We start from the raw sequence: 13,881 nt of genomic DNA, 5'->3' as shown, positions 1-13,881 counted from the left end.
GCTGAGAAGTGAGCCAGAGCCCACATTTCCCCACTCCTACCCAGAGAATTTGGGGGAACCGTTGGTCAGAGCCCCCAGGAAGGCCCAGAACTGACAGTCCTCCCCAGGGGCCGGCCACAAAAGTCACTATGGTTCTCTGAGTCCCTGCAGATTGAGCGGGCGGTAGGCACAGCGGACGCTCCCCTACCTCGTCAGGTCCCCCGCACTCCCCGGGGCCTCCCTTCTTCAGTCCCCCGTCCATCTCCAGACCCCTCCCCCAACTGCGAGCTCCTCCCCCGCCACGGCGGGGTGGGGGCGTCGAGGGGGCGGGGCGCCGCGCGGCGGCCGGCGGGGAGGGGGCGTCGCGGGGCGGGGCTTGGAGGCGGTGGCTGCGGCGGCGGCGCGCGAGGGTTCGGAGGTACCAGCGGCGCGCGGCTCCGGCTCGGGACGCCTCGGGCTCGGGCTCCGGCTGCGGCTACTGCAGCGGCGCCCGCGCTCCGGTGCGCTCCGCCTCCCGGGCCCGCCGCGGAGCGCAGTTCGCGCGCCCGCCGTGCGCCGGCCGGCTCCTCTCCCCGAGCCCGCCGCCGCGATGGGAGCTGCGCGGGGAACCCCGAGCAGCCTCCGCCGGCTGCCTCTGCTCAGCGTCCTGCTGCTGCCGCTGCTGGGCGGTGAGTCGCGGCGAGCTGCGGGAGCGGGGCGCGAGAAGCGCGGGAGCCCCGCGGGCAAAAGGGGACACCGGGGAGGTGGCTTTGGGTGGCTGGGCCAGGCAAGACACTCTGGGGTGGTGGCGAGGTCTCGGTGGGCGCGAGGTCTCGGCGGCCGGTTTGGCTAACCCCCCACGGACTCGCTCGGGGCCCCTCTCCCTTCGCGCCCGTGAGGACACGTTTCCAGCCGCCACAGAGTTTTCCCGGTCTGAACGGAGAGTTTGCTCGGGAACTGCCGGGAGTTGCCGGCTCCCGGGCCCCGGTGGCGAGTTTCTTTTCGGGAGGGAAACGACTCCCTTCTACTTGGGGGGGCGCGGTGAGGTGGCTGGCGGCGGGGGAGACGGAGTTCCCCCAGTAGTCTCAGCCTAGGTGAGGGGGGCCGGCCTGGGGCCGGATGCGGGACCGACCTGCGACGCGCAGAGCGCGGAGCTTTGTTACCTACGCCGGCCAGACGCTCCCGGCTTCCCTCCTCCAAGTTCCCGGGCCAGACTGGGACTCCTGATGGCCCTGCTGGTGCGGGCGGAAGAAGGGGAGAATTAGGGGCCTCCCCGTCTCCTCCAGTTCCTGGGCCCGAGCCCTGAGCCCACTCCCAGCCGGGTCGAATCTGGGGAGCGGAGAGTCCGAGGCTGTCGCGGTGACTAATGTGTGAAGGCCGCTGCCAAAATCGGGCATGGCCGGCCTGCAAAGGTGCGGACGGGGTTTGTTCTGCTCCTTCCTGGATTTCCATCCTGTCTCTCCGCACCGAGGAAAGAAAATCTCTCATTCTACGGACAGAAAGGCAAAAAGAGTTCATTCTGCCCTTTCTTGGAGGGCCTCAGCGTTTTGATGAGGGTGTGGCCGGTATCTACAGGGCAGACAGGACCCGACACCCCCGCTCCCTCCCCCCCCCCCAGCCTTTATTTCCTGACTTGGTCACACCTGAGAGTCACCAATGAGGTGTTGAAGTGCTTTACGGGAAAGCACCAAGCTACCTGCACACCCCCAACAGCCTGGACTGGAAATATGTCCCCCACAACACACACACACACACACACACACACACACACACACACACACACACACACACACATATTCTCTCTCTCTCTCTCTCTCTCTCTCTCTCTCTTTCTTTGGTAATGATCCTGGCAGCAGCCCTTTCTGGAGGAACTCTGCCCAGGACACCTGGTCCTAGCTTATCACTTTCCTCTTTCTTGGAAGAGTGGCCATAGAGAGGGTGGGGGTAGAGAATAGCCTTTTCTGACATCTCCCTTGGCTTGCCAGCTGTTGGGAGGTTCTTATGGAATCAACATCTCCCCCACCCCTAGTTAAATGGAGAGGTAATTGTAACTCAAGACGGAGAGGTAGGAACAGGCTCCAGGGATTCGTAGGAGGTGTTTCTGGAGCTGCCCTGTGTTCCTTGTGATGTGTAGGGTGGTTATTGCTCATGGCAGAACCCACATCTGCTCCCAGAGGAAGTATGGAAGTTTTTTTGCGCAGCCAGGATCGGGGGCCCAGCCATATGGGTGAGCAGCTCCAGCTCCCAGGCTTCGCAGGTCGGTGGCTGGGTTTGGGTGTGTGCGTCGCCTGATTTGGCTGTCTTCCCTGCTGATGTTTAGAGTTCTGGAGTCAAGGGGAGATTCTGGTGGGGACTGGGCCCTTGTTCGTTCAACAAATGCTAAATTCCTAAATTCCTTGTGTGAGAAGATGACTCTGATGTTAATCGATGTTAATCCGGTGACGGGTGTTTAGCATAGAGGGGGGTCTTGGGGGAAGTTAGGGCAGGCAGGCTGAGGGCTTGGGACTGGAGGTCTGGAATCTCCTCGGGGGGTGGGGAGATGTCTTGTGCTCAACAAAGGAACATTTTAATGAGAGCCTTAAATCAGTTCCACCAAATGTGCCTTGGTGTGGAACCTGTCCATGTGCTGTAAACAATTTCAGCCGAGGCTAAGGCGCCTGCTGTCTTCTGGTGAAATCCGGGGACTCAACCCACCCCCAGACGGCATGACTTCAGGGGGCAACGATTTTTTAATAGATTATAGTAGATTTTTCCATCTTACTGTTTAACTGTGTAATTAACTGGAGTTTTAGTGAGACCCTGCTGTTAATAAGGCCGGAGTGAGGGACCTACTCTGGCTAGGTTTGTGGATTAGACCATTTTGAAGTTTGGGCAATTATGCTGTAAATGGCTGAGTAGCTTTCCAAACTTTGAGATCCCTGTTGTGATAAATACGGCGGAGGGGGGAAGAGAGGGCTTGGTGTTGAAAATCTGGGAGTCTTATCACCAGCTGTTTGAGTGGTCAGTTGTGGTCACTACCTATCACCATTCCCATCTCCCCTCTCTGGGTTCTTCCTTCCAGGCTCTTGTGTCTTTTGGGCAGATTGAGTTGTCACATTCAGAGATAGGCTGTCCTGCGGATTCCTTGAGGCTCTGCAGCCTGTAATTCAGGCCTAGGAGTTGCTTTTATCAGTGATGGGTTTCCTCAGTTGTTGGGAAGTACCTGCTGTGGGAGGGCAAGGGTAGTCTGTGCACATCACTTGCTGAGGGATCTGATCACACTCCTGGTGTTCAGAGCGGGGCTGAATGGTGGAGAGAGCTGTGCAGGCTGTGTATTTGGCAAAACAGCAACTTGAAGTCTTTGACAGGCCCGGTGGCCCTGGGCAAATTTCTTGACCTCACAGTTTGCCTCCTCTGTAAAGGGACTTAACTTTCTGGAGTTGTGCAGAGGATTAAATGTAATGAAGTCTATAAAGGGCCCCTTTCTTGTTCTTCCCTCTCCTGGGGTATGCTTCCCACATACCTTTCCAGCCTCACAAGTCACCCCCAACCAGAAACATTTTCCACCTACTGGACCTTCCATTCCAGCCCAGCTAGTCAATTTACCATCCCCTAAGACATGTGTGGTTTCTCAGACCTTTCTTTCCTCTCAGGCCAGTCCTTGGTATGTGTTGCCTCCCCCATCTCTCTCTTGCCCGGCCCCACTTCCACTTTTGTCCCCAGAGCTGTCCCATTCTCCTGCCAGAAAGACGCCTGTAGAACTTTTGGACTCTGTCATTCTTAGGACATGTCCATATTTTTGTCCCATTTGAGTTTTAACTTTCTTTCTTTCTTTTGTTTATTTACTTTGAGAGAGAAAGGGAGAAAGCCATTAGGGAAAGGGCAGAGAGAGAGGGAGAGTGAGAGAATCCCAAGCAGGCTCTGCGGTGACAGCAGCGAGCCCATCGCGGGGCTCGAACTCATGACCCGTGAGATCGTGAACTGAGTTGAGGTGGACTCAACTGAGATCGTGACTGAGAACTCAGTCACTCAGCTGACTGAGCCACCCAGGTGCCCCTCAAGTTTTAACTTTCTAAAGTGCCCCTCCTTGTCGAATTCTTTACAGTATCATTTAAAATGAGTCCTTTTCTAGGCTTATTAAAAATGAACCTTTTGGGTACAAGGCAGAGCAATCAAGGGCAGAAGTAAACATCCCCTTTACCTCCGAGGTGTTGGGGGTCCTGTACCCTTTCCACCTTCTCTGGGTTGGGGCTGCCTGTTGTTCCTCCTTGTACCTGCTCTGCCAGGACTGAATCAAGGGGTCAGACCATCGTTCCCTGTTTCTGGGCTGTCCATTCTTTGTTGATGTGCTAGGGCTTCTGGCTTTCCCCAGACATTCTGGGCAGGGGTAACCACTTCTACATGTGAACCTGGCCTGCCTCAGAGTCTAAAACTGGGAGCTGTATAGGGGCCATTCAAAATAAGGCCCACAGAAAAGTGGCACCAACACTCCCTGGGAGCACAAGTCAAATTCCAGTCTGCATTTAATAAGCTCCCCAAGGTGGGGCAGCTGGGTGGCTCAGTCAGTTAAGCATCCAACTTCAGCTCAGGTCATGATCTCCTAATTCGCGGGTTTGAGCCCCTCTTCAGGCCCTGTGCTGACAGCTCAGAGCCTGGAGCCTGCTTTGGATTCTTTGTCTCCCTCTCTCTCTGCCTCTCCCCTTCTCTCTCTCTCTCTCTCTCTCTCTCTGTCTCTCTCTGTCTCTCAAATAAACATTAAAAAACATTAAAAATAAGCTCCCCAAGGTGACTGTACCCCAAAGTTCCAGAAGCTTTCAAATTAGGGACCCTGAATCTTGAACAGTATTTGAACATTTACCTTAAATAACTTTTAATTCATGGGAACTCTGGTGTGACATGTGCACTTAAAAATTACCTCACCAAAAAAAGAAAAAAAAATTACCTCACTTTGGGTTGAATTTGAGTTAGATTTTGTCAGGAAACCTGTCCATTAAACGTGTGACTCCAGAAGGTGTGCGGCAGTAAGTGTGATATTCAATTCCTCCTGGAGCCTCAGCTTTTCCTCGAGGAGCGTATGTCTCATTTTATAATGAAAGTCAGCGGAGAAGTTGGATTTGTTAGGCAGAAATTTCGTCGGTGGATGACTTTTCAGGAATACATTTGATTCATAAAGGGAGGCGGCGTCTCTGTTGGGCTTTGGCGATGGTTGTTGAATCTTTGGAAGACTTCATGTTTTGGAGTGAAGGGGTTTGTGTGTTTGTGTCTAAGCCAGTGGGGCTTCTGTGAGACTCATCTGGGATGGACGTTGGCCGGTTCCGACTCTAATATTTGAGCCAAGAGCAGTTTGGGGCCAGGGATTCAGTCTTTGGTGTTTTCCTGATGGAAGAAAGGGTCATGAAACAGGGCTGGGTGTCCTTGGCCTGCATCCCTCAGCCTCCTCTGCCCTTCCTAGCCTCAGTAGCATGCTTTTCTGCTCTGTGCCCCTGGCACTACCCCTGGCAGAGCCACATGGAGGGGTTACAGGTTCAGGGCCACGCTTGCTGGGGGGCGGGGAGGGCGGGCTCTAGCCTTGCCTTCGAGCTGGCTGCCTGCCTCTCTTTTGGATTCCTGCTCTGGCCCCCCCCATCGCCTGGTCCTTTTGTCCCCAAAGCTGCCATGGTGACTGGGTTAGAGTCCTGTCTTGGGGTTCTCTGAGTTCACCGCTGAGTGCACATGTGGCCCTGCTGAGCCCCTTGGCGCTTTGGTGGAGCTGGCACAGAAGCTGCTACAGCTAGTCAGTGGTTTGAGGAAGCCCTCTGCAGTGTGTCACTTTTTCCATCCTCTTCTCTGCGTTCAGGCCTTTTCCCTCCCAGTAATGCTACACAGGCGGCAGTGGGGCAGGGAGGAAGCTTTGCTGGAAGGGCTGACACGCGCAGGCGCCTTTCCCCTCTTGCAGCTTGGATTGGGGTCACCAAGCTCCGGTGTCCCTTTGTGTGATGACACTGACTGAATACACAGGTGAGTGGAACGCAGTCTAGTGGGTGTCCTGTGGATCCCAAGTTCCTGCCAGAAGCTTAGACCCCGATGAGCAAGGCTATGCAGCTGCTGGGTTAGGTGGGTATTTAATGGCTGGAAACTAGGTCCGGAGTTATGGGGGTAGGGACTGTGAGTCACACGTTAGGAAGATGTAGATTTCTGGTCCAGAGACCACCAGGTAATACAGAAGGAGGGCAGGTAACCAGAGGACCTATTTAAACTTTGAGCTGTCTGGGCCTTACGGTCGACCTGGTCCTGGCTCAATTGCTGCCCATCCGAATCATCGGGGAAGGAGTCAGAAAAGGCATTTTCCTTTCTTATTTGTTAGGTTCTGTTGTAATTTTTGAATAGCCAATCCAGGCATGGCTCACATCTCAAAAGGAAATGGCATCTTAAAATTGCTTCCCAGGAAAAGTAAAATAAAATTGTTTCCCAGGAGATTCTTACCTACATTCAGGTTTGAGAACCACTGGGTTGCCATAAGGAGTTTGTCTGTCCAAAGTGGAGGCGTGGTGATGAGAAGGGTTGGTATTGATATTGAGGGGCTTAGGATGGGGTCTGTTCCAAATGTATTTGAGTGTTTTCTGTGGGTGAAGCTGTCTCAGGTGGGGTGGGAGACAGGAAGGAGACACGATAGAGAGATGTGAATCACGTCAACTGCAGCAAAAGACACCACTTGGTAAAATGCTGAATAGAAGACCATTCTAGAATGTGTAGGAGAGTAAGTCCATGATGCAGGCGCAAAAGGGTAGTAGAAGGGCTTTGGAGAAGAGAGAGCATTGAATTGCTAGTAGATGTAGGCTGTGGTGACCGATCAGAATGACAAAAAGGCATCGTACCAGGAGTCTGAAAACTTAGGTGGTTCTTGTCTAACATCACACACATCAATGTATGATAAAGGAAGAGAAGCGACATCTGTGGTCCTGTGACACCTGCTTTTCTATATTTTGGTCCGGGCTCAATTGCCGCCTAGCCACATGACCTCGAGCTGGTGAATTAACCTTTCCGAGACTCAGTTTCCTCATCTGCAAAGTACAAGTGCTGAGGAAGTTATGATGTAGTACTCCCACCGGAGGTGGTTGACCCAGGGGTGCAGTCCCTCTGGTCAGCTCCGATGTCTGTTCCCAGAGACTGTCCTGACCCTTTGTCTCCTCTTAATGTGTCAGCCTTTGTTTCCAGTCCTCAATCCCTAGCATGGTTTGCAAGGCTCAACAAAGTTGCTCTTGACGGGCAGCTTTAGAAATGGTTTCCTCATTTGAGAGCACAGATTGTCTAAATGGGTCTCAGTATTCCAACAGCAGCTCAGAAATGTGAGCACGGCCACTTCGCATTTTCTGGTGGGAACTCTTCCCCCTCCGTCCTAGTACCAGATTCTCCCAGGGTGCTCAGTGCTGGCGTGGAGTCACCATCTCCCTCGGCATGCTAATGTTCTTCTGGGGAGAGGGTAGAAAGCTGTGCTTCTTGCAGCTTAGGCAGACTTTTATGATACCCAAGGGAGGGGCTTTGGTCATCACAGAATGGCTGTGGGGTTTCCCCAGTCAGTTGCTCTGGGTCGCTTGGGTGAACTTCTACCAAATACCATGGGGAGGTTCCCAAGGTACGATGTGGTCAGGGATGGAGGGCTCTCCCCTGTGGGTGGTTAAGGAGGTCAGAGTAGGCAGTAGCATGCACTGCTTTCCCCCCAGGAGACACACTGGCTCTTTTTTGCCCCTTCTGGGGCGCCGTTGGTGAGGCAGTGAGGAGAATGATTGTTTCTTTGGGGCATGGATGGCTGAGATGTCCCAGCAGCTAGCTCATAGAGTGCCCTTGTGCAAATTAGAAATAGGCACCCTTTCTCCAAGTGAATGCAGCCCTGCATCAGGACGCAGGGCAGCCAGGTCAGGCTGTGTGCTGACAGCTCAGAGCCTGGAACCTGCTTTGGATTCTGTGTCTCCCTGTCTCTTGGCCCCTCCTCTGCTCACTGTCTGTGTCTTTCTGTCTCTCAAAAATGAATAAACATTAAAAAAAATTAAAAAAAAAAAAAAAAGGACACAGGGCAGTATTTCGGTATTAACACCTTGGCTGGGCATCTTGAGCAGTGCACAATCTGAATAGTCATATGTGGCTGTCCCATTGGAACGAGTGTCTCTTTGCTTCTCAGCTGATGGTCCAAGATGATTTTGGTGACCTCTAGTCTAATACTATGTCTTAGTTGAGCCATTTTCACTACTATTCACCTCCCTCCTGTGGTGGTGGGGTGGGACACTGCTGCTCTCATCCCACACTGTAGGAGAAGCCTGGGAGGTGGGGGCCCCAGTGCTGTACCCACTCCATATTATATGTCTGTAGCTGCTGGGGTCTTGGTCTGTGTCTAGGCTCCTCCCCTAACCCAAGATTTTACTGCCTTGCACATGCAGGCTTCTAAAGCCTTATGTAATAATTAATAAAGAAGGCTGGCTGAATCTTCAGGGAAGAGGGCCTGCTCAGGCCACATCTCATTAAGAAGTATCAGGCTTGCCTGTCTCCTGTGTCCTCTTTCCCTGGGCACACTGGGGACCTCCAGTGGCTCCAGGTAAAGTGTGTAGGCTTGCCTATTTTAGAGGAAATCCTGCAAGAGTGGTGGTATCACTTTAGTGGCAAAGATGGGTGTTGGTGGGCTCGAGTTCTCGGTACCTGGAGGTGTGAGGTGTACATCCCTCCTGAGGAGGGCCTGGGAGGGAGACATGGGCCCTGCTCCCACATTTGCCACAGACTTCTCATGTGATGTTGGGCAAGTCCCACCTTCCGCTCTGGCCTCAACTTGAGGACACAAGACCTTGGAAGACCTTTAAGGTGGTTGTCTTTGGGGCTCACCCAGCGTTGCCATATACAACGTCCAGCTGGGTTTATTTTTTTTTAAATTTTTTAAATGTTTTATTTATTTTCGAGAGAGAGAGAGAGAGAGCGAGAGAGCACATGTAGGGGAGAGGCAGAAAGATAGCGAGACGCAGAATCTGAAGCAGGCTCCATGCTCTGAGCTGTCAGCACAGAGCCTGATGTGGGGCTCGAACTCATGAACCATGAGATCATGACCTGAGTCGAAGTTGGACTTAAGTGACTGAGCCATCCAGGTGCCCCCACCTGTGTTTCTGTTACATGTTACACGCCCTCCTCCTCACCCTTGGTTTTAGAGAGAGGACTTTAAGGGCTGCATTTTGTTCTGGAGTCTCTAGTGCATGGGCACAGATGTGTTTAGACTCGATCAACTGGTGATGTGGGTATTAGGGTTTAATTCTTGGATGTGAAGGGGAATGGAGAAGTTTGAGTAAATTTTGGAAAGGTTTGGGAAAGAATTCTTACGAAGAAAAAAAAAGGAAGAGTTTTTATCTGAGTAAAAGAAGGCAGAAACTTACCTGGTTGGTCCTCAAAGTACTGGAGGGACTAGTGCCTTGGTGAGGAACACCTTTTCGTTTGTACAGAAGGGGGAACCACTGAAGGGAGCCTTTAAGCTGGAAGGAGGGGCTGGGTGTGCTTTGGGAGAGCCTCCTCTGTAATCCCAACAAGCGGACCTACCTTTGCAGTTGACAGAATGCTTTTGCTCACACTGACTTTCGATCCTATTCCCAAGGCTCACAGGTATGCAGGATGAGGGCGGTTGGGTTTTTTTTTTTTTTTTTTTTTGGTGGGGGGAGGCGGGGTAAAAGGATGGGAGGCATTTGACAGGGAAACTGAGGTACAAAGTATGATCCACTCAGGACTGCAGAGCTGGTAAACGGGAGAGCTGATTCTGTGCTCTCATATATCCTAGAGGCTGTGAAGTGTTACACACACACATGCCTTGGAGTGGGGTGAACTCAGAGTGGGCTGAATGTGGGGGGAGTGGATTTGGCAGGTGACATAACTGTCTGGGTGGGGTTTAGGAGCAGTCCTGTTAGAGGATCGGGAGCCTTTGCTCTTTCTGCGTAAGGAGTTGTATCAGTAACTTATGCATGCAGAGATCTTTTGGGCCACAGCATTCAAGATTGCCAATTTTTCTTGCTCTTATAAATTTTTGTTGTTGTTGTTCTTACAAAACAGCAAGGTTGAGGTTTTCAATGGCCCATTCAGAGGCTTGTGTACATGTTAAAGTTTTTAGTTATGGTCAGGCTATGTAATCTAGAAGTCCAGAACACCGTGCCCGAATCCCCACGATTTGAGCTTTTCTCATGAACCTCTGAGTCCTCCATCTCTTCCGCCTGGTGCTTCTGGAAGGTCACGGGCAGTTACAGGCCCTGGCTTGCAGGTGTATTGCCACATTCCAGACCAGTGTGCCTGCTGGGAGTTGCACACTAAGGTTACGCTGTGGTGGAGACCACGTAGGTGGTAACAGAGTCATCACTGCTGTGGATAATAGAGTTGCTGCCTCTAACTACTTTTGTACAGATGGATGAGCCCACACTTGGTGGTACAGGCCCTGGCACATAGTAGGGACATGATGGATGTAGGTTTCCCTTTCATGTCTGACTTTGGAGGCAGGTCTTTTAATTTTCAAGAGATTTCAGAATTGCTTGGACAATGACCAATGACAGTCGAGGAGATGTACGTTTTTTAGTGCCAGGTACATCTCCCTTTAGCTGAGCTGTGAACCGCTCTTGGCAATCCTGCTAAGTTTGTTCTTCTGCTTCTGAAATTCTAGGATTCCAACATGGGAACCTGTATCCTATCATTGAAGGGGACAAAGTGGTATTTGGCGTTCTGATTCTGTTGTAGCTCGTCTGTTCAAAAACAAGAGAAGGTTCCTTTAGGTCAGCAGGTCCTTAAAGAGGGGATGTGCTAGGATAGCATGTGAGATCCCAAGGTCATTTCCAGCTACCTGAAAAACAAAATTCACAAACAAAGAAAATGGTTGTCTTGTAGCCTTAGAGGGGGAAAAAACCAAACCAAAACAAAAAACCAGTAAGAAGTGCTGTTGGTCTCACAGCGCCAGCTACAAAGAGCAAACCATCCTATCTGTTTGGTTAATTTAGCAGATTAACCCGTTGTTAAACTGACCAATTTAGAAAATGCCCAACTTGCAAGCAGCTTTGTGCCTGTGATCCAGCCTGTGATCCTGCCTGTGATCCTGCCTGTGATCCGAGCTCCTCCTCCACCGCAGGGGTCCGGGCCTCCTGCGGGAGGAGCTTCCAGGGGGAGGAGGGGCTGCTGGGCCCAGGAACAGCCCCGGGGGGCCTGGAGGAGGATCTCTGTCTGCTCCTTACCACTCCCCTCTTTCTGAAAAATCCTTAAAACAAAAGACTTTTTATTTAGTAAACACACACCCTGCCTCGTTGAAGTGTCTTGAGTTTGTTGGTACAGTACAGGCCGAGGGGTGGCGAGTTTTCCCTTCATTGTAAGGGACTGGGGTGCTTCTCTGGCCTCGCATGCCTTTTTTTCCCTCTCTTTACCTTTGTTTCCGGGGCCATTTGAACAGGGTCTGAGAGGTCCTGCAGAGCTGGCCTGCTGTGTCTCTCTCCTTGAGCCTCCCTGTGAGACTTACTTTCCCGGGCCCCCCTGAAGCTGTTGCCAGCAACCCAGAAAGGAGGCAGGGGAGCTTGGGCCAGCCGGGGCCGGGGCCGGGCTTGGGTGGCACCCCTCTCTGTCCCCTTCCCACCCAGCCCAGATCAAAGGAGCCCTCCTCAGGGAGCGGGGAAATACCTCTCCCAATAGCCCCACCAGTGAGTAAACAGCCAGGGCCTCTTGTAGCTTTTGAAGCGGGGTGCTGCAGGCCTGGAGGAATGCAGAACATTTCACTTTAGGAGTGGACTTAGGTTTCCACTGCTTTCGGTATTTGCAAATTTGAAACAAATGCCCTCATTTAGCAGCAGGCAGGCTGGGCAGTAAACGGGGGCTGTTTAAGGGCGTTTATGGCGGTCACAGGTATTTGTGGGTAGAGGGACCCCAGCAGGTTTGGAAAAGGACAGAAGGTTTATGGTTAGGTGGGTTGTACAAAGACCTCAGCCAGGTCTCTGGTGGAGGGTTGTTGTTAGGTGGGCTTTGTCATAAAAAGCATTGCTGCCTCCTGCCCACTGCCCCCCCCCCCCCCAGGAAGTATCTCTTTCTGGCAAACAAAGGGGGTTGGGATGGTGTTTATCCCCCTGAGGCTGATGCTAAGGGCCTTGTCCCTCTCCCCTCTAGTTTGGCTGCCAAAGTATCAGATTTCCAGTGAACCCTTCCTTCTTCCACCCCCGCAGCTTGAAAGGCTCATTAAATGTGCTTTATATATAACAAGTTGGCTGAGAGGTTCCCCCTCACTTCCAGCCAGTTTTGTGAGGAAGGAGCTAGGAAAACCTGTTTTCCTTTTGTTGTTGTTTCTGGAAGTAGATCTGTGAAGGAGCAACTGCAAAAAGACCCGGATTTTAGCAATCAGCCAAGCAAGTGTTACTTGCCTTTGATGGGACTGCTTAGCTGGGGATGGTCTGCCTGAGGCCTGCTGGGTGCCACCGCCCCCCTCCCCGGGAAATTCAGAAATTATTTAAGAACTGAGTTCTGGCTTCACAACTTGCTCCTGAGAGACCCTAGGTCTGTTCACCTCTTTGAGCCGCAATTTCCCCTTTTGTAGGAGGATAAAGGTAATAATACCAATCCCATGAGGGTGCTTGTAAAAATTAGGTGAGATAGTACTGTCTTTCATCAAAACTCTAAGGTGCTTATTTTTCAGTTTCACATCTTTGAAACTGGATGGTAACACGATTGTGTTCTAGTTTAACTGGGACCATTTCCTTTTCGTGTAACACAAAAAACCGTGCATCCTAATGTCGGTGGCATCTTTGAAATTCATGTGTATGTGAAGGACTTAGTCTGTCTTAGAGTGAATGCTCAATCAAAGATAGTTATAACGTGATGACAGTGATTTATTTACAGGGCTGCTTTTGTTTGCCACCCACCAGTAACTTTCAGTAGAAACTATTTTCCTTTTAGTCTGGCACATAAATAACAAATGATGCTTAAGGCATAAGGCATCATGCTAGGTTGTGTATGCGTGTGAGGGTGTGTGTGTGTGTGTGTGTGTGTGTGTGTGTGTGTGTGTGTGTATGGTGGGTACTTTAAGTCCTTAGAAGGCAAGAGATGTCTAGAAAAGGAGGTGGATGTCCCTACGAGGGCAAACAGTCTATTATGGAAAGAAAATGCCTCTCTGATGGTCGAGTCTCCATTTAAAAAGGCTGAGCTATTCCTGGGGGAGACTAGAGACTCACTCCAGGAACGGATTGTCTGGTAGGCAAGTTGAGACTGAACCAGAAGAGAGTAATTAACAAGGCAAGGGTGCAGAGAAGCACCAAAGAGGGGGACACAGTAAATGCCAGGCACTCAGAGGATGGAGATGTGAGTGGGGCAGGCAGGAGACAGACAATGGTGGTAGCATTTTCTTCGCCTCCCAGGCTGCACAGTTGTGTGGGGTTGATCCAAGCTTTGTGGAGACAGCGCTGCTGTTCCTTCTGCTTTGTGCTACTCAGGCACTTACTCAGTGGCACCTTTTCCCTTCAGGATGGAAGTGGCCCAGAGGCTGAGGAGCTCATCCCTTGGTTGAGTTCTGGTTAATTTGATGGTAGCATGGATTAGGTGTGGGGTTGGGGTTTAGACTGTAGACAAAAAGAGAAAGATATGTCTGTTTTATACGTATTCGTGAATGTCAAGAGCAAAACTCCCCCCCCCCCTTTTTAATAGATTGCTGTGTAGATTTGTGTTCCAAGCCTTCCAGATGTTCACTTCTCTAGGCTTAGCCATTCTACCTTATAGGGGTTTCAGAATGCATTCTTTTGGTGTTTTCTAGAAGTTTAACTCTTGGTAGCTGTGCCCAACTAGGAAAGGGGCTGGTTAATGGATCACTTTTGGAAGGCAAGAACTCAGAAGTCGCAGGGTCTAGGAGACCCAGCCCTTCTATGCGCTTTTTTTTTTTTTTTTTCCACTTCTGTTGGCTTCCTTTGGGAGTGTTTTGAAGAAGAATAAGCTATTGTA

General features: G+C 51.4%; 1 protein-coding gene across 1 annotated transcript in view; it reads left to right on the top strand.

Annotated features, from left to right (window-relative positions):
• Window positions 1-348: 348 nt before the first annotated feature.
• PTK7 (protein tyrosine kinase 7 (inactive)) overlaps window positions 349-13,881 on the top strand; it is a 62,674-nt gene continuing 49,141 nt past the window's right edge. The window contains exon 1 of the mRNA XM_053904997.1: window positions 349-647. Within this exon, the coding sequence (XP_053760972.1) occupies window positions 569-647 (79 nt within the window). The 5' untranslated portion in view covers window positions 349-568. The remainder of the gene's footprint in view (window positions 648-13,881) is intronic.

The sequence above is a fragment of the Panthera pardus genome, unplaced genomic scaffold (genome assembly GCF_024362965.1).
Source record: "Panthera pardus isolate Hobbes unplaced genomic scaffold, ASM2436296v1 HiC_scaffold_17, whole genome shotgun sequence".
NCBI classification, from domain to species: domain Eukaryota; kingdom Metazoa; phylum Chordata; class Mammalia; order Carnivora; family Felidae; genus Panthera; species Panthera pardus.
This window is presented reverse-complemented; position numbering and strand designations above follow the sequence as displayed.